Source organism: Hyperoodon ampullatus (assembly GCF_949752795.1).
Source record: "Hyperoodon ampullatus genome assembly, chromosome: 4".
Taxonomy (NCBI): domain Eukaryota; kingdom Metazoa; phylum Chordata; class Mammalia; order Artiodactyla; family Ziphiidae; genus Hyperoodon; species Hyperoodon ampullatus.
The window spans coordinates 168,516,762-168,537,950 of record NC_136917.1 but is presented as its reverse complement, the minus strand read 5'-3'; the positions used below and the strand labels follow the sequence as shown (position 1 = coordinate 168,537,950).

General features: G+C 42.9%; 1 protein-coding gene across 1 annotated transcript in view; it reads right to left on the bottom strand.

Moving 5' to 3' along the window:
• Positions 1 to 21,189, bottom strand: part of SEMA5A (semaphorin 5A) — a gene marked incomplete at both ends in the record, with an annotated part of 314,646 nt that overhangs the window by 139,992 nt on the left and 153,465 nt on the right. Inside the window, 2 exons of the mRNA XM_079703072.1 lie at positions 1,574 to 1,859; positions 20,380 to 20,593. Of these exons, the coding sequence (XP_079559198.1) occupies positions 1,574 to 1,859; positions 20,380 to 20,593 (500 nt within the window). The remainder of the gene's footprint in view (positions 1 to 1,573; positions 1,860 to 20,379; positions 20,594 to 21,189) is intronic.

The following is a 21,189-nucleotide window of genomic DNA, read 5'->3' as shown; positions in this document are numbered from 1 at the left end:
TAACTTTTTAAATTGTTCGTTTTTGCCTGGAGCCAGGGGAATGAACAGCTCAGTAAGCCAAGCTCCCATTGTATGTAAAACTGATGTCAACAGAACAAGTGAACATCCATCTTGTGCAGCCTATACTACTTCTTAAACAAGGTTTCGGAAGGCAAATCAACTTCAGAAACTATACACTGATTTTTTTTTCAAAAGAAACGTATCAAGGAGAGAAAATAATCTCTGGGGTTGAAAACCAGATTTACAGGAAAGATGGGCGTAGTGGGGTTGGGGACGGGGGGAGGGAGCTGTCCATTTTAGTCTAATTTTCCTAACTTCATGTCACAAAGAAGGCCCTTCACAAGTAAACGTCATTATCAAGCGAACGTTAACACTTCAGCTCAGCTGTAGGAAGAACGGGAGGGGAAAGTAAGAAGGAAGTAAGATGCAGATAAAGTGATTCTTCAGAAATGCAATTCATGGGCAAGCTTCTGATTGCAGAAGAGATGAAAAAGTAAGTTAGCAAGACTGGGGAAGCTGAGGAAACATCACAGGGTGACCGACTGTCCTCGTTCGCCCAGGACCGAGAGGTTTCCCAGGATGCAGGGCTGTCCTTGGTGCTAAAAGCTGGGCAGTCCAGGACAAACCTGGATGGTTGGTCATCCCACCCCATGGATCGGCACTTTTAACCCATCCTGCTTCATATTCTTTATGTTGGATACAGATATTTGGCTTTTGTCCAAACCATTAGGTCACCAGTTAAGAGATTTCAAAGGTGATGCAAAGCAGGACCCACACTGTAGAATCATCATGCCCACAGCCAATGCTGAGAAAAGTGGAGCTCAGAGCCTCTGTGATTCCTGGGGGTGGGATGTGGTCTTGTGGAGTCTTAACACATCAGTTAGGAATGGACATTAAGTGTGGGGTTCATCTACACTCCACCAGACAAAGAGTGAATGAAAGACAGGCAACTTCATATGCTTTGCCTAGTCCAAATAGAAGTACCTCCCCACAAGAAATCAAGTACTGTAATTTTTACAAAAATATTTAAAAAGTAGAATCATCATTTTAGAAATGCCTAAGTTAGCCATCATCTAGAAGAATAGTTTACAGTGCAGCTATGGGAAAATGAGAAGGTGCATTTCCTACATGAGCAGGGGTCCAGGTAAGAGTTACATTATCTCAAAGATCAAACTCTCCAGACAACACTGCTTTCATTATGCAGTGACATATGTGTGACATGACTTGTGTATAGGGAAAAAAAAAGACATCTAATACATTCCAGCATTTCAAAAAGCGCCCAGAGCACATTGGTAAATCATGAAGGAAAACCTTACAGAGAATAATTTGATGCTACCATGACATAAGGATCGATCAAAACTTTCTGATTAGCTTTGTTTTCCTAATACCAGTCTCAGAAATCACATCACTTTTTGTAACATTTAATTCATACTCAAAATTTCTTTTGGCTGTTAGCCCAGTAAAAGAAGAAAGATTTCTTTTAAAGCAACTTATAAACCTCAAAGGTCAGAGAACAGTAGACTCATTCAGAAGGAATAGTAAAGCAGGGAAGGAATGATTTCCAGTTACGTACACATTGGTGGTAAAGATGCCGTAGATCAGATCCAGCTCAGGCAGGAAGAAGGTGCCCTGCAGCTCATTGTAGTAGAAAGGGAGCTCGCCAGGGCGGGAGCAGTTGAGACGGGCCTTCATGAACGTGGTCCACGTGTCCTCCAGCAGGAACCGGCCCCCGATGTCGTTCTTGCACAGCCGGGCAGCTCGGGAGAACACAGTCTTCCCACAGTCATGCTCCACGGCATTTTCGCGGAAAAAGAAGTAGGTGAAATTCCCAATGTCATAAGATGACACGAAGTTTGGTTCTAGAAACAACAGGAAAGAAGAAAATTCTCAACCTACTGGACAGCACAGCAAACTCTGCTGGATATTATGTAACAACCTAAATGGGAAAAGAATTTGAAAAAGAATAGATACACATATATGTATAACTGAATCACTTTGCTGTACACCTGACACTAACACATTGTTAATCAACTATGCTCCAATATAAAGTAAAAAGGTAAAAAAAAAAAAAAAAAAAAACAGGAAAGAAGAAAAGTCTTAACGTCCATGTGCTACTCCTTTGTGTCTTGCCTGCTCCGTATTTCTTCCAAGGAGACCTGATTCTGTGTGGAAACCCACGGTTCTTATAGAAGAAACAGGAAGCCCTAAGAGCAACTTAGTGGTCTCTGCCACTGGGTAGAACTGAGTGCATGAGCTCTAAGTGACAGGAAATTGCCAGCGTGATTCCAAACATCATACATAAGCATCCTGAGTTAAGGCAGCACTTAGGTACATCACATTAATACCACCAAAAATGGGCAGCAAACATTTGCAATACACTTTAAAGCCATAGATAGTACTTTGCTTGTATACTCTTACATAATCTTCAGAAACAGTGGGAGATGAACTGATTTACAAAACAGAAACAGACTCACAGACTTGGAGAATGAACTTGTGGTTACCAGTGAGGGAGGGATAGATTTGGAGTTTGGGATTGACATGTACACACTTCTATGTTTAAAAGAAAATAAATAAATAAAAGATAAAAAAAAGAAAGGAAAAATAAATTAGACACAGTGAGAGATTATCAACAATAACAATAAAATAGAACAATTATTTCAATATACTATAATAAAGGTTATGTGAATGTGAAAAGAAAAAGAAACAGTGGGAGGAAATGAGATTAGAAACATGAAATGTGGTTCAGAATACAGGAGTCTGGTATCATGTTTGTGTAGAAGACACCAAAATTCTTTGATTTTACTTATATACGCGAGCATGACTTTGACATAAGTTATGTGCTTTTAGTAAGGACTTTAAAAATGTTTTCCATTTGTGAAAACTGAAACTGTAAGGTTAGTGTCCTGAATCAGCTTTAGCAATTCCTGCTACTATGGTGACCATGTAAATGTGATGATCAATTCTTATCTTCCTATTTCCAGGTTTCTGGGACATCCATTTAAAGGAGGGAAGTGTATTGAGATGGAATCATTTTCTGGAAGCATTCTGACCTCATGATTAGATTAAAATTAGGAACTTAGAAATGAAACAATTATGGCAAACTTTTACTTAATCACCGTGCTCATCAGGCATTCAGGAGTTTATTATAGATTGTCAACTGAATTTCATACATAGCATTGGAAGTGTTACCTTCACAACTTCCTGTTTGAGTCTATTGATAATAAGGGTGATACCCTTTCAGACACAGGTGTGTCCTAACACTGATCTTTAATAACCAGGTTTGATTCTTACTCTTCTCTCTATTGCTAAGAGCTTTCCACTCCATTAGCAAGTGTCTTAATTTATGGTGCAATTAGGATAATAGGACAATATCCTTTGGTGTTCAAAATTAATGGAAAGATACACACAACAGCTATATCCACAAGGACACATTTCAGGGACAATTAGCTCTGTAGGACAATTCAACTGGCCTTGTACTATGCCAGATCCAATCAGACTGTACCAACAGACATGCTATTGGCGGGACAACTAAAAATATGTTTGGCTACAAAATGACCCATTAATGTTAAGAGGAAGACCCACCACAGGCTCACCTGAAATCCAGACAGTGATTCAGAGGCTGACAGGCAGGTGGCACTGAGTACCCTGCTATTCTGTTCAGAAAGGCTACAGCCAGTTTTCAGTCAAATTCAACTGAATTTCAATCAATATTTGCTGTCATCACAAAATGTTTCAATTTAATTCAACTTCACATTCTAAAAATGTAACAAATATTCTCCATTGTATATGTCATGTACTTTTCTCTTCAGCCCATGATATTGTTCTTAAGTCATGTTAAGTACATTAAGTAATAGAGAATTTCATAAGAACTGATTTTAATTTATAAACTGTCAAACATAGTGTCTGATCACTTGCTTTAACTTGAAATGGATATTAAAAAAAACACAAAAAACAAAACACCCTGGATTGCATTAACATGTATGAGATGGAAGTTAGAAATATTTCCTGTACAGTACGCTTTAATATCCTGGAAAGATGCTCACAAAAGCAGGAGGTTACACATCTCCGGCTTGTGGTTTTGGAAAGTAAAGCAAATATTGGGGGATTTTTGAACCTGTATTCACTGTGAGTCTCGCAAAGAGAATTACTCACTGAAGCAGATCCCAAAAGCAAAGGTATGAAACAATTACAAAACTGTATTTAGTTTCTGAAGATAATATTCACATGTATGTCTAATTCTGCCGAGAAGGCTAAATCATATCAGAGCAGATTCTGCAGCCAGGCTCATATAACCAGACTGCAGTTTGATCCTTGTACTGAAAACAAGCAAAAAAACACCATCATCAACAACAACAAACCTTATCTAAAATGAAGAAAACAAAGAAAGAAGATGCAGGACAGGTGTGTCTAGCTACAGGTCCCAGCACATGTGAACGAGGTATGAGGCAGAGTCCACAAGGTTTATCAAGCAGCCTCATGACTACCTACTTCTGCTATTAACTTGGGGACAAACAGCATGCAAACTACATAGTAAACGGTATCTAGGAAGCCTTGAGTAGGAAGTCGAGGAGCTGAAAAAGTAAAAAGATCTGCCTTGGTTTCTTCCAGCTCAAGGCTGGCCTATAGTTTAAAAACGCTGTCGAGTGCTAAACTCTTGTGTGAGGCTCTGAGCTGGGTTCTCCCCTTTCATAAGCTCAGCAAACGCACAGGAATTATAGAGGGACATACTGTGTGACTCCTCCCATTTCATAGATGAAGACACTAAATCCTGGAGGTTAAGGAACATGCCCAAGTTCATACAGCCAGCAATGGGGGTTGGGTTATGTCCCGAATCCAGACCGTCTGACTTCACAGCCTATACACGTACTCTTATACTACACTGAAGAAAATAATGGACTGCAAGAGAACAATCAGTTACATTAACAACATTCAAGAACGGGTCTTGGAATTCTGGGCAATGCTTTAGAAACCAAAGTGGTGAGTGGATTTACTCGGAACCAAGGTGAGGAGGGCTTGGGAACAGACCAGAGGGGAAGACAGATGCCCGGGTGAATCTTTACTCTGGAGCTATTAGAGCCATCAAGGATTCCACAGAAAGAAGAGCAGGAAGAAGAAGCCAACAATCCAAGGGCTTATGAAACAAGAATATTGCTGGGAAGCGTTTGCCCCAACTTCAGAGACGACGTTTCCAATGTTGCCCACCAGAGTCCGGGAGTGCCCTCTAGGGACCGTGGGAGCCTCTCTCTGTGTTTGTCATGTTCACTGTCCACCCACTGAACAATTTCACCCAGGTATCTCATGTGGGAGGAGTACTGAATCATGCCAAGCAGGTTAGCCCACGGCTTCCTCTTTCCATGGAGAACCTCCAATGTCTCTCCAAACCACCGCAAACCCACTTTATGATAGGGTGACCAAGAGTCTTTTAGATAGAAATGCTCAACTATATTTTTTCCTGCTGGGGAAACAAGGGAAGAACTTGTGCCTGGTACGTAGTGTATGTGTTTCTCTAACTCACCACATACTACAGGTCATTTTAATTGGGGAGCTAAACTACACTTGGAAACACATTCTGCGGTCCCACAGTGGTCCTGCAGGCGGATGATGGACCCTGATTGGGTGACCTGCTGTCACATCAGGAGACTCCAGAGCCTTTTGAAACTCAGCCAGCATCCTATTCCTTTTCCAAAGATAGGAGAAAAGCAGAAATCATTGTTAAATAGACAGCCAAATAGCTCTTGCATTTATAGATCTAAATCTGGAGGTAGGGGATGTTTGAATCTCACCAGGCAGGATAATAAGATGCATATTGTTTCCATTCCATTGTTGAAGTTCTGTCTCTTGTTAAAATGCAATTCACCATAAGCTAGTATCTGTCACTCCTGAGTGAACTGAACGAGCCATAAATCAGTCAATGGCCTCCTTGTCTACAATGAATGTGAGTGCAGGAAAGAGCTCCTTTATTCATTATTATTATTAGAGCTACACATGAATAGAAGGTGCTGCTAATTCAGAATAAAAAAGATGTGAGTATGTGTCAGCTTATCACAAATATATGCATGGAGAAGCTGTTTTTTTCCTCATGTTTGTAAACATATTGAGTTACGGATTACAAAGTATTCTACAAAATATGTCAGATTTTAAGAAGAACTGTGTTATGATATGAGGACTTTTATTTGGCACATTGACTTACATAATAGTGACCATGCGGATGGGAGTACTGAGTAGAGAAGCACAATATAAATAAACATGAGCAATGAGAAGAGCAAAAGCATCAACATCTTTGAGAAGATTCTGACCATGTAAAACCAAACACTGAACATCCTGATGGATCCTTCCCCTCTGTCTTCTGTTTATTCCAATGCCTACTGCATCTGTCTCGAGGGGCACCAGGTTCAATGGTCCAATCTGATGATTGACTAGATCACTGAGAGGCTCTTGATATAGAAATATTTGTCTAAATTGATGAAAATGGACATTAAAAGTAAAGGAATTCCAATTTTACAACTCTATAAAAATCTTACTAGCATCAAAATCTATCAAAATTATTTTGTAATCAAAGGCCACCTTGTGATACACCTGTCAAAGGCAGACTAGAAAATGGTGGGGTGGAGCCTGTATGGGTTTGACCTCACCCATCCCAGCTTGAAACCCTGGGCTGGACCACTGACATCTGGAATGTTGCTTTATCCTGTACAGCAATTCGACCTAAGGATTAAAGAGACTGGTACAAAGTAGCTTTGCAATAAATGATGGCTATAATTTTTATTTCATGATTTACTTTTGATTTCCTTTTCAATAATTTATATTTAGTAGAACTTCACATAATGATAATGAGTAATCAAACATGTATATATTAAAGGTGATCAGAATTTGAGAAACATAAATAAAGCCAGGCTGAGTTTTCAAAATAGCAAGCCATTCCACATAAAGAAAGGAGTTAATGGAAACAATATTTAGACATGACACACAGCGAGCCAGAGGTTTTCAGTTCCCTAATTTGTTGATGTCGGTTACAACCAAAACCATTTCTGTGCATATTCCTAGATTTCAGATACTCTCTTTATTGTGAACACTGTTTCCCTTGTCACAGCTACATGAACATGTGCTGCAGAGGGTTCCAAAGTAAAGCTAATTTTATCTAGAGATTTATTAAGAGGGGCTAATTAAACCAAAATTAAATTAAGTAAAAAGTGGTTTAAAAGCCATTGATATACTAAAATTCTTTCCTTAAGATTTCTAGGAAAAGATTAGATATATAGATAGATAGATGGATAAATATACATGTTTGTGTGTATATGTTTTGTGTGGGTGACATACATATGTATAGGATCGAGGTATACGTATATATGGCTCAATACTTCCACCTACTGGCTGTATGAACTTAGTCAAATTACTTAACAACCTACATTCTCAGTTTCCTCCTTTTAGAAAGGTAATAACAATACCTAATATGTAGTATCATTGTGAAAAGTCAAAGGCAAAGCATGCCAAGTGCGTACCACGTGGTCGCTAATCATCAAAATATAGGTCACTATTTATATATATAAACTATCATATAAATAATAAATACATAAATTAATAATAAACATATACAAAAATATATAAATTAATACAAATGCATATGTTGGTAAACATACCATCAGTATTTACTTAACAAGTTAACTCATTAGATTTGCATTCTGTATATCAAATTAGGGTGTGTGTTCCTTTCAGAAGATCTGGAACCAAACATGGTGGAGGCTCTGTGGTAGAGGTGGAGCCTTGCATGCCAGCCAGAGCACCTCTATCACCAGGTACCTCCTTACCACCCACTGTGGGGCTGTCCTACTGTCCTGGGCCCCGGGTATTCTGCAACCCATGCCCTCAAGGTCATTGTAAGGCAAAAAACAAGACACAGACCAATGAGCCATCACAGGGAGGAGGAGGACCATGGGGGCCAGGCCAGCGAGGTGAATTCGAGAATCAGAAAGGAAGGGAGCAGGGAAAGGGCAGATGCCAGGTTGGGATGGGGCTCCAGGCCAAGAGCAGGAGAGAGAACAGCCGGAGAGAAGACCCTAAGGGTGGCTAGGAATGGAAGGAAGCTAGTGTTGGCACAGAAAGAATCAATAGGACAGGCGGCAGAAGTCTGGGCCAGGCCAGCGATCCACAGAGAGGAATCTGGAATTCAAGGGCCACTGGAGAGATGCTGAAGAGTTTTAAACACAAGCGTATGACCCAGATTCCCGTGTGTGTGGTGGCCGTGTCAGGTGAAGGTGGGAGCGGGATGTGGTCCAAGCGTGTCCTTAGTGATCACTGACAGAGTGACATGAGCTTTGGAGCCCCAGGTCCTTCACTCACTGAGGCCCCGGCAGAAAGGAAGCCATTGCTAAATCATCTCGGGAGGACGAGAAACATGGCTCCAGCAAACGTGATTCCTTCCTTCTTCAGGGGACCATACTCTGTTGAAAGTGTGTTACTTACATAGATTTGCTGGTTCAAGTAGGAGCAACTTGTACCACAGGGACACGTTGCTATCTCTTCCTAAATGAGAACTGCCACCTGCACATCAGCTTGTAACCTAGGAGCCCAAACTCACACCAAGCATTCTCCCCCTCTCAGTGTCAACAGGAGCTCCATTAACTGGCTATTTGTCCACCTGTTCTAGCTCACAGGGCCAGAGACATCCTTCTGTATCCTGCTGGCTCACTCCATTCCAAGCACCAAGACCCTGGCAGCCTTTCCAATCTCCTGTAAGATTTGACTAAATCACACAGTCCAGGGGTCAATTAGTTATAGGTAATTTCACGACTATGTATTTCTGAACATTTTCAAAGCTGCAAGTTTCCATTGACCATGTTTATTTTTTCTTGATTATATTTTAAATGTATAGGTTCACTTCTTTCGGGAATTAATCATTTAACCTGCTGAATTGTAAAACTTAAGGAGTTTTTAAATGGAATATTAACTTTAATTCAAAGATCTTAGAGATATTTTAATGCCTGTAAAATATTTTTAAAGACTAAGAGGAAAATATGCAAGATTTAATTGAAAGAAAAAACTGGGCTACAACATTCTGCAGTTAGAATAAATAAACTCGTATGATGGCTTGGTCTTTGTCTCCTGAGCTGATCAGGGCCAGGGCAAGAAAGAAGACAAAAACACAAATATTATACCGTCCAATGCTCAGCAGTGAATGAAAAAATGTGAGAGGCCATTGACTGAGGGAAAACAAGAAGTTTAATACAATAATATGGAGACAAATTTACTGAAACGCAGAGAATTGAGTGTCTTATAAATAGGATGAAAATATGATTTATGCTCCAAACTGGAAATCTTTTGAGAGGGAAAAAGAGTAATATTAAAAACCATGCCTGGTGTCAGGAGTGATCCAGGACTGTCACCAAGAAACAGCTATGATGTCTAGACAATGAACATCAAAACATTTTCGTGAGTGGTTATATAAGTACTAGTAAATTTCTATATAGTGTATTGTGTTCTCTATAATGGGGCATATCTTCTGTGTGTGGATTTTTTTTTTTTTAATGCAGGCAGGTCTCCATACGTCTTAGTGTATACAGTGGGTGCCTCTGGCCTCATAATATCTTTTTTTTTTTTTTTTTTTTTTTTGCGGTATGCGGGCCTCTCACTGTTGTGGCCTCTCCCGTTGTGGAGCACAGGCTCTGGATGCACAGGCTTAGTGGTCATGGCTCATGGGCCTAGCTTCTCCACGGCATGTGGGATCTTCCCGGACCGGGGAGCGAACCCATGTCCCCTTCATCGGCAGGCAGACTCTCAACCACTGTGCCACCAGAGAAGCCCTGGCCTCATAATATCTTGATGGGGGAAGGAAGAGTGGGATTTATCCATTCTCTTTCTTTTTAAATAAATTTATTTATTAAATTTATTTATTTTTGGCTGCATTGGGTCTTCGTTGCTGTGCGCGGGCTTTCTCTAGCTGTGGTGAGCTGGGGCTGCTCTTCTTTGTGGTGCACGGGCCTCTCATTGCGGTGGCTTCTCTTGTTGCAGAGAATGGGCTCTAGGCACATAGGCCTCAGTAGTTGTGGCACGTGGGCTTCAGTAGTTGTGGCTCATGGGCTCTAGAGCACAGGCTCAGTAGCTGTGGCACATGGGCCCAGTTGCTCCACGGCATGTGGGATCTTCCTGGTTCAGGGCTCGAACCCGCGTCCCCTGCACTGGCAGGTGGATTCTTAACCACTGCGCTACCAGGGAAGCCCCATCCATTCTCTTCTGAAATGTGTAAATTGGAAGTCCAAATTGCAACTGAGCAGGACCCTTCCCAGAACAAATGCCCCCCCGCCCCCCCCACTGTCCTCTGCCTGTCTCTTGTCTGTAAAAAAAAAAAAATTTGGCCAACGAAAAAATTTAATCAGAGAAATGGGAAAATATAGAAGCAAAGGAAAACAGTCAAGCAAGACAAAGTAATAATCATTTAGCCATTAAACAAAGTCAAGGACCTTTATTTCCTCCTCAAGGGCTATAGATAATATTCTGAGGCATGTCCTTTGAGCTGTTTTGCAGATACTGAAGTCCCCACAGGGTGGAAGAAATTAACTGTACACTGCCCATAAGCATGGAGACCCTAAACTGGGTGGAACCAGAAGGTCAGTGATGTTGACTCCTGGCTGCCTCACCACCACTCAATCTGAAAAAGATCCAAGAGTTGATCATGTACCCTGCAACTCTCTCCTCAGCACGTGGCCCCTTCCTCCTTTCCCTGTTTAATCTTTGAGCAAAACCTGGGGAGTGGAAGTTGGTTCCTGGGGACATGAGTCCACCTTCTCCCCAGAATGGCTGGCTTCCTCAATAAAGCCATCTTTCCCTGTACCTAACACTTGTCTCTCAGTGTTGGATTCTTGAGGAACATGCAGCCGAACCTGAGTTCAGTGACAAAATGACTTATTGGCAAAGTATAGAGCCTTCATCACAAGACTAAAGGGATTCTGTGGCTGCTCAACTTTCAGGACCTCAGCACTCAATGACCAGGACAGAACACAACACTATTTTCAAAGAGCACCACAAGGATGGATTCCCTCCTGTCACCTACCAGATGTTTGTGTCCATAAAGGGCTGTGTTAAATAACCCCACAGGCTCTCCTTCTTTGGGTTTAATAACCCCAGCTCATTCCATCTCCTTTTGCAAGCTTTCACCAATCAAGAAGCACCGGCCACTATTTCCAAAGTCACTGTATCCCACTTCCATGGCAACTTGTGCATAAAAATGTGGACATCAGGAGAGAGACGGAGGCAGCTTATGGTGGTGGTATTTCCTAAGATGTTGACTAAACAAAGGGGAGGCCAGGAGCCCACAGAGGGGGAAGGATCTGTCTTCAAATCCTAGCTCGTGCATGCTTCAGCATGTGGCCCTGGTTCAGATAACACCTATATGGAGTCTCCCATCCACCTGGTAAGTTGTAAAGAGCCACTGTGACTCCCCCTTGTACCTGGAGTAACAACTGGATGTACCAGAGGCTCCAGCAGGTGCACGGACAGGCAAATGGTATGCAGGGAGGCCATTTATTTAAACTCTTTTCTGACCCTATAAAGATCATCAGACTTGGTTTACAACACTCTTTCCAAAGGGTGTTTACATCCATCCCACACAAGATAGACAATCTGCCCAACGCCCTCTGATAGGCTTGATCAAGCCTGAAAATTAGAAAAGGGCAGCTCGTCATGCTGGGTCTCATGTTACACAGCTTTGCTCCCATGCTCTAAGTCCACGTGTCATCACCTTAACAAGTTGAAACTTCCCGAGTCAGCTGTCAGCTGTTAGCCTTTCAGCTGCAGTACTGAACAGAGCCCACTGTTCACAAGGACACCCCTCTGAAAGCATCTCCCCAGGTGCTGTCTGGTAAAGTGCAAAACTAGGCTGCTGACTATACAATCGTGATTTTTGTTCTGGGTTTTACCCAGCTTCTTTTCCTTGATAAACACTACAGATTTCCTAAACAAGTATACTTCATTCCCAGGCCCCTCTTGTCTTTATTTTGCTTGTCTGGGAACTCTGCCTGCATTTATGAATTTCCTGCTTTAGCAAATCTTGTCTGTCCAGGGAGAGCCTATTGCAGACTGTTCACACCTTCAGGGACTGCACTGTGTAGACTTTCAGAAGTGATCTCACTGTCCCCAGGATGGAGCCCAACAGGGTCACCCAAGCCTGGCCGTGTCTGGACCCCCAAAAGTGGTGTCTGCTCCCAGGGAGAAGCAGGGAGCTCCACGAAGCACCTGTCTTCATGATAAGCAGAAACTACTTTTCCTTGAGTTAAGCACAGAAAGGATTTTTCTCCTTCCAAGTAAGCTATCTTTAATCACTAGAAGGTTAATCATTGTATTTTAAAGACCTCAAACAGTCTATTTAATGCATGGGTAACATCAATAGAGTTATTTCAAACCAGGAGAATTTGAGATTGTTATAGAGTTTTCTTAACTGGAAACATAACAGCTCATTAAAAATGATACAATGGATTTCAAGTGTGTTTTCCTCCAGGGCGAGGTCAAGCCTGGAATCTCAGAGAATGGGAGGAATCTGCAGAGTTCTGTGGAAAAAACCCAAGAGAGAGACAAACGCTGCCTCCAGGGAAGGAAAAAAAGCAGGTCGCTGCCTGCCAGTGAGATTAGGCCCCCGAAGATGTCCACGCTGAAAACGCACTGATAGATTCCTTTTTCCAAGTTCCTACTGAGGTTTTAGTCCATGTGCAAGCAAGCGGTTCCCCCAGAACCCACAAACTCAATTTGTACAGTGTTAATTTGGAGATTTTTTTTTCCCCTTTTCATGGGTTGATTGATTCCCTGATTTGATTGCCAGTTTCCTGAAGGCCCGTTTTACAGTTTCTCTATTTTAAGCATAGACCATTAAACATTTATTACCCTGCTTTACCATAATCATTTAATAAGGGTTATTAACAATTAGTATTTTAATGCATTAAGGCTGTTTAGGTATTTCTCTAAACACATAAGTTTGTTTGAAGAGTGATTTTGGCACAGGGGAAAAAATCCGATTTTGAAACTTATAGTCATGACCAAACATATAACTCAATGTTTCAAATTCCTTCAGAACATTATCCAATTAATCACACTGTCTTTGATAACTAACTGAATATGTAATGGTTGAAAATGGGAGTCCAAATGAGAATGGCAAAAGAAGATTCTTTAAATGTTTGGACCTGCATCAGTTTCAAACATACAAATCTATATTTTTAAAGTTCTGGGTTACAACTAATATGACATGTTCCCTTTGTTAACAACAAAATTCATATTTCTGCTACTTACGAAATGTGCCTATCTCCTAGTCACTCAACAAATATTGATGGAGCCTCAACTGTGTTTCAGGCACTATATGAAATGCTGACCACACAGAAATTAATCTCACCTAATCCCTGTCCTCAAGAAATTCAGAAACTCATGGGTGGGGAAAACAAAGATGTAAACTACTCATCTATTAATTCATTTATTCAAAAATGATGTATTGGGTGTTTACTATGTGTCCAGCACTGTAGAAAGTATATGGGATCCATCAGTGACCAACAAGTAAGCCTGGCCATTAGGGAACATTCATTCTAGTGGAGGAAAGGAGACAAGTACTAAAAGAGCATAACCCTAAGCATAAAAGTCTAACGTGGCTACAGGGAATCAAGAGGGCTAGATGGACCACCTTCAAATAAGTTGGTCAGGGGTGAGGTCCCATTGAGAAGCGGCATTTGAGGAAAGACAATGGAGCTAAACCCACTGGCCAGCTGGATTGCCTGGGGCTGAGAGCTCTCGAGATAGAACAAGGACCAGCAAACTATAGCCCTCAGGCCAGATCCTGCCTGCTGGCTATGAATAAAATTGTATGTGCACGCAGCATTCGTGTCTGCATTGGTGATGGCTGTCTTCATGCTACAATGGCAGAATTGAAAAGCTGCAACAGAGACCATACGGATGCAAAATCTAAAATATTCGCTCTCTGGCCCTTTATAGAAAACGTCTGCTAATCCCTGGAAGAGAGGAGGGAGCCAATGGTAATGCATGTAAGAGGTTAAAGCAGGAGCAAGGGTGGGTAGGAGAGAGCACAGGGAAGCATTGGGGGCTGGCCAGCACTGTCTCAGCTTTCTCTGCAGGTGAAATGGGGACGCGAGTGGGGTTGGAGCAGGACAGGGACCATGCACTCCAGTATCGTGGGGTGAAGACAGCCATGCACAACGCCTGTCCAGAAGGGATGAAAGGGACCCACCGAGCCTTGGGGAAACTGCAACTTCAACTGAAGCTACAGAGGAGAAGGAATTACGGATGAGGCAAAACTCAAGGGAAGAAAGAACAGCATAAACAGCACATGGGAAGGAGCATGGTGAGGAAGGCACGGTGCAGCCAGGGAAATGCACACTCCGCCTTAAAGGATGCTGAGAGGGCACGTGGGCAAAGTAGCAGCGGAGTCAGATCACACAGGCTGGGAAAGAGAAAACCCGATGAAGGTGTCATAGCCAGCCCTGCTCTCCTCTCCACGTCAGCCCTTGCTGACAGCCGATGGCAAGGCCACCACCTGGGTCTTGCTGCACTGGTGCAGGGGTGCAGGTGGGACACTCACTCATTGGTGGACAGCTGTAGTGGTGGTGGTATCATAAGACAATGCACCTGGAACTCTGGTATTAGATCCAAGGCACTTAGCTTGCTCAGGGCAGGTTGTTGGAACTCTACCACGTAGTATGTATTCTGGGTCTCTGGGAGGTGTGGTGGGAAGATTAGAGGCTTTGGTAGGTCCTTACTCAGGGGTCTCTGTATCCTGGCAGGACGTTACCCTGGACAGCCTGATGTCACCACTTGCCTGAAGAGTAGCCCTGAAGTAAAGGAGGTCCCCAGAGGCTTGGGTCCCTGAAGGGTCATGACTTGCCATGTTCTGTCTACATGTTCTGACATTCTGAAGAGCATCCTTTGTGCTGTGTGCTTCTCTTGCTCTGGAAGGTCAGAGTGCTGATTTTTGCCAAACCTTCACTGCAGCCCTTTGAGGGAGTAATTCAGACACAGAATGAGGGAGATGAAATCCACTTTAGAATGCTGCCTAAGAGAGAGGCAACCCTTCCCCAGAGATCATGAGGTGGGGGAGGGATGCACAGTGGATAAGGCTACAGTTTAAGTGGATGGACTGTCCACCCCAGTGCTCTGGAGCATGGAAGGAGGAAACGGGTGCAGGCTGGCTCTGCCCTGGGTGAAGACGACAATCCCTTGAGCCCTACCTGAGGACTTCTGATGCTTACTATTGGGAACAAGAGGGTGACACTACCTGTCGAGAACGAGGAGAACACAGCTGAGACCAGGAGACTGAGTGTGGCCAGAGGATTCACCCGCAACACAGAAAGAGATGTAACAGTATCATTGGAAAATAAGACACAGAAGTTTAAGATTTCCACATTTGAGCGTTTCCTGATTAGGGACTATTGTGGGTTGCATTTTATCCGCCCTAAATATATGTTGGTCCCTATAAATGTGACCTTGTTTGGAAATAGGGTCATGGCAGATATAATTAGTAAAGATGAGGTCATACTGGGATAAGGGGGGCCCCTAATCCAATAGGACCCATGGGAGGACACAGAGCCACAGGAAGAAGACCATGTGAACAGAGGGAAAGGCTGGAGTGGTGCTGCCACAAGCCAAGGAATGCTGAGGGCTATGGAGTTAGAAGAGGTGAGGAAGGGCCCTCCCCTGGAGTCTTCAAAGAGAGCACAAGCTGCCAACACCTTGATCTTGGACTTCTCGCTGCCAGAACTCTGAGAGAACACATTTCTATTTTAAGCTACCCAGTTTGTGGCACTTCGTCGCAGCAACCCTAGGAAACAAACCACACAAACACAGCCAGCGTCCAAAATGTCGCTGAAGGCATGGCTTGAGGAAGTGAAGTTGGTTGGTGCCTGGTTGCTGGCTGAGGAGGGAGATGCCTGGAACAGGGCTGACAGAGGCGAACAAGAAACACTAGTGACCACTGTACCGGTCATGCTATGAGTTTGCCCTATATGAGTTAATTAACCCAATTATGGAAAGGGTCTACCTCCCTGTACAGGCAAATTATCCTATACACAATTTAATCACAGCAGGGAAGCTGAAAACAAAAATTTTGCTGACCACCGTTCATAGGTGTTATCCTCCACACCTCCCCTGCCGAGAAAGTTCTCTTTCGTCAACAGAGAAATGTTGGCAAAAAACTGGTAAATGTCCAAACCAAAGACATGAGCTCTGCTTATCATAACCTGTAAGCAGCTGTTAGCTGAGTGATGGCCTCCCATGGACCCTGAGCCTGTGAACCTCTGGAGGTACTGCGGACTGGGCAGTGAGGTGAATGTGTCTGGGGGACCTGGATGTGGCAGCAGCAGGACACGGCAGTCAGGAGAGTCCAGCCCAGAGGGGCAGCAGGGGGCACAGTGGGGAAAGCACAGACGAGGCTTGTCAGTGTCAGGAAAGACAGGAAACAAGAGGCTGGCAGGTGTCAATAATCAGGAACCACGGCCCAAAATGTTCCTCCACACACTCAGCCAACAGACATTTACTCACTGCCACTATGCATCCGATCAGACTATGCATCGTATCAGACTTTGGGGAGTTCACGGTAATTACGTCTATTTATCGAGTACCTGCTGCATGCCACTAATATTTGTCATATCTTCATGGTCTGATTTTTTATCTCACAACCGCCAGGTCTGGTGGCAAGTTATTTCCAGGTTGCAAGCGAGGAAACCGAGAATTGAGACAAATCAGCATCCTGAAGGGTGAGCACTGATTTGCCGGCAGGACTTTCCACCTCCAAAGCCTCAATCCCCTACCTTCTTACATGACCGCTGAGCCCATGAAAAGACAGTGACCTCTGCCCAGATAACCTTGTAAGTTAATAGGTGTTTGCTACCCTTCTCTCTATCTCCTGCTCTTGACCTGGGATGGAGGGCTGTCCTTCCCCATTTCCTGTGGCCTGGGTTCTGGGATCTGCAAGTAATAAACCTTGTGACTGTACTTTCTTTGCGTGAGTGTATTGAAACTGCACCTTCAATCAAAGCCTCAGGGTTTTCACTTCCCCAAAACGGGAAGTTGGATGCTGAGGAAGCTGCCTGCCAATCCCATGTGGAAGCTTGTACCTCTTCATTCAGCAGGTCATAATCTGCATATTCTTAACACACCAGCTCTGGGATTTTCCAACACTAAGCTCTATCAAGAACAAATCTAACTCTCTGATCTCCATTTGGTGACTCCTGTGCCTTGATCCTCAATCAGTGGAAAACTCGGGAGAAGAATATGAGCATCATTTAGTGGGTACTTAATATCACACAGGAAATAGGACCCTTCTTGGCTACTGCAGAACTAAGGGTGTTTTTAGCTTCATTGCATTTCTTTGTCTTTGTCTCATGGAAGAGGGAGGAGATCTGAGCATTTTTATAAAAAGATGGTGATTATCACCAGAGAACAAGAAATTTAAGGATATGGAAAGAAAAAAAAAGGTTAACAGGTAAGGCACCAACCTCCAGTAAAGAAAGAAAATGACTCCAGAGCACAGCGGAAAGAAGAGAGACAGGGTGTCTGGTCAAAGGGCAGATGGGAGGAAAAGTGTGGATTCCAAGGAGGACAGTGAGAATAAATGTCCTTGCATCCAGGCCCAGGAGGGGCACAGAAGCAGAGATCAGTGGGGCTCAGAGGCCAGAATCTATGCTGGAGGGACGGTCAGAGTAGAAAACCAGGGCCAATCAGAGGTGGAAATGATACCTCAGCATTCAGTAGAAGAAGAAAGTGTCCCAAGAGAACACAGGAGAGGGAATCAACACTCAACACACAAGAACTTGGGACCCTCAGGGGTCCCTGTGCTCTGCCCTGGGAGTGAGGGCCTTCCTGGTGGGGAACGAGAGGGTAACGCTCCCTGAGGACAGCGGAACAATTCAGTACCATGCGAGTTATGATGACACCGTGAGCAGAGTGGCGGCTCCGCCATGTTCACCTTGGACTTATTTGCAATGGCCACAGCTGCTGGATAATATCATTTATGATTTTAGGACATATATGCCTACAGTGACTGTGGAAACCCTGGGTGAGCTCTTCAGCTGTCCTTATGACATCACCTGACTCTCAAATGGGAAAGATTGCACCCAGAGGGTTAACAGCATCTGAGCACCTGATCAGCCTGGGCATCCAAGTCACATGGAAAGAAACAGTGTTTCTAACTCATGCCATAACCTGAATTATTTTCCCAAGATATTCTTCAGGGTGTCGAAAAGAAAGAGACTGTACTCTGAATTAATTTTTACTTTGCTTTCAGCAAACTCTAAATGCAATGCTTGTGGTTGGGGAATAAATCATTTTGATTTTTAACTGGAAACTGCTTGGCCAGTAAAACTCAACAAATGAATAGAAAGAATTTTAAGCTACACAGATGAAAGAAAGCATCAGAGCGGAAACGAGACCTTCCACAGAGAGTCGAAAGGTCCAGCTGAAACCAGTTCAACAGAAATAATGTTAACCTAGGGAATCTAGTTACTGCTTTGGTTTGAGAAAACAATTCACATTGCCCTTTGGAAGCTCACGGAGTCATTCAACTTGCTGAAGAAACTGGATGAAGACTCTTTTCTCTACAAGGGAGTCTTTTAAAGGCAAACTGTGATGGCTGGTTTGACTATCTTATGTGACAGAATTCTTGTGTGTATATATACACATATGCATAAATATACATAAGTGATCATTCTAAACCAGTGGTTCTCAAAGAGAGGCAATATTTCCCCCAAGGAATATCTGGCAGTTTCTGGAGAAAGTTATTGTTGTCACAATTCAGGAGGTGGGCCATGCTATTGCATCTAGTGCATATAACGCAGGGATGCTGCTAACCATCCTGCAATAATCAGGACAAACTCCCTCCCCCAAAAAAGAATTATCTGGCCCAAAGCATCAATAGTGCTGAGGTGAGAAAGTCAGGTCTACAATAATGAGCTTGTACCTGATGAAAAGCCAGTAAATCTTTGTGGGACTTGAAAGCTCAAAATAGTAAATATTATCATGGCAATTACAAGATTTCATCTTTATGCAAACTATCAAATAAACGATTGAGGGAATGGATTACATATGGTGCATACGTCTATCAATAACATGGTGTTTGCTAGTCTGTGTGTGTGTATAACCATATTCACACATGAATGTACCCATATGCAGAGGGCTGAATTTCAGCTGGCAGGTCTCAGTACCTAGCCAACTTTAACTTCAATTTGGGTGACTGGAATCACTTTCTATTTGTTAATTGAGCAAGTGACCAAGTTCTAGCCCAGGATTCAAGGGAAGTCTTCTGGGGGTTTCTGATTTCTTCAAAAAAAAGGACACAAGGAACGTGGTTCTTCTTCCACTGGATATTGTCATGTCTGGATGCAGTACCAGGAATTGTAGCCACAGGTTTGCACCCATGAGCAGAGCTAGCCTGAGGACCAACCTGACAGACTGTGGGTGGCAGAGACAGTGGTGACAGGACTTGGGTCCCTTACTAACTCTTGAGTCATTGAAGTGAGCAACTCTGAAGACACCTACCCTGACCTTCTAGTTGTATGACTTGACACCCTTTTTTAAAAAACTGCGGTCAACTTATATGTGGAATCTAAAAGAAAAAATGATGTAAATGAACTTATTTACAAAACAGAAACAGACTTCGAAAACAAACTTATGGTTACCAAAGGGGAAACGTGGTGCGGAGGGCTAAATTAGAAGTGTGGGATTGACATATACACACTACTCTATATAAAATAGATAATCAACAAGGACCTACTGTGTAGCACAGGGAACTCTACTCAATATTCTGTAATAACCTACATGGGAAAAGACTCTGAAAAAGAATGGATACATGTATGTGTAGAACTGAATCACTTTGCTGTACACCTGAAGCTAACACAACATTGTAAATCAACTATACTCCAATATAAAATAAAAAATTAAAAAGAAATTGGTCAAGTTATTTGGAGCTACCTAAAGCCAAACACATTCTTTTACACAATTGCATGAAATTTTCATGAAACGCTAGTCATTTCCCTTTTTAGCTATCTAATAAAGAAGTTAAGAAAGAATGCACATGAGGCTACAGATATCTTTGACATGACATCGGATTTCCTAAACTGCAAACAATAATATGAAAAAGCAGCTTCAGTTTGAGGAACGCTCATATCAGCATTAGCTTTATTATCACGTCTTAAGTGTGGAGAATATGACGTCTCTTCCGAGTTGGCAAAGAGCCATCTGATGCCTTTTCCACACTGAAATCCAAAACCGGGTACATTTTGATTTCTTTAGAAAATGAAGAAATTATTTTACTTTTAGAAACGGTGACAGTTTGCTTTTGAGCGCCAAGTCACCGGGCATCACAGACCAACGAGAGGGGAAACTGGGAGTGAAGGTAAGACTTACCGTTGAGCCATTTGGAGTTGTACTGCGCGGTGCGGAGAGGGGGCAAGACGCCCAGACTTCGGTAAATAGCGGGATCGCGTCCAGGGAAATCCATGGCCGTGGCTGCATAGACCTCCCCGCCCGCCGTGAGGAGAGCCGTGGAATTGTGCCGAGGGCTGTAAGGACAGCGGGCCATGCCGCTGATCTGATCATGGATCTCCGTCAGGTTACTCAGCTAGGTGTGAGGATGAGACAGAGAAACAAATTATCCCCCAGGAAACCCCTTTAAGAGCGTGAATGGAGAATATCCACCCAAACTGCAAATGAAGCATGTACGATACACTCTCTGGGGCTCATACAATGAATGTGACAAACTTCTGCACTCTGACCTGGATGAGAACAGTACCCGGTGGTCATCCTTAGACAATCTACCGATCCACCTCTCTCATCATCCTTTGAGAGTTACTGAACCTCTGGCTTTTGGATACTCACAAAAGATGAAGTGAGATTATTGTCTATGACTTTATTTATAATGCATGGGACAGTGCAGATTTTTCCAAACCCAACTTCAGTATTTATAGAAATATAAATTGCAATAAAAATTAGGTACAATTTTATCAATAAAAGTGAATTGAAATATTATGAATAGCCCAAAACTGCATTCATGGGTAAGGATGTATGGATTTTAGCACCACGTAGCCCAAATTTCCAAGCCTTTAGTTTTTAGTTTTCAGAGAGGCAACTCAGTGCCTTGCAGTCAAGTGGTGGGAATCCAGCATTTGAGGAGCTGAGCAATCAGTGAATGAGGAAAGTTCTTTGCATGTGGGGAGG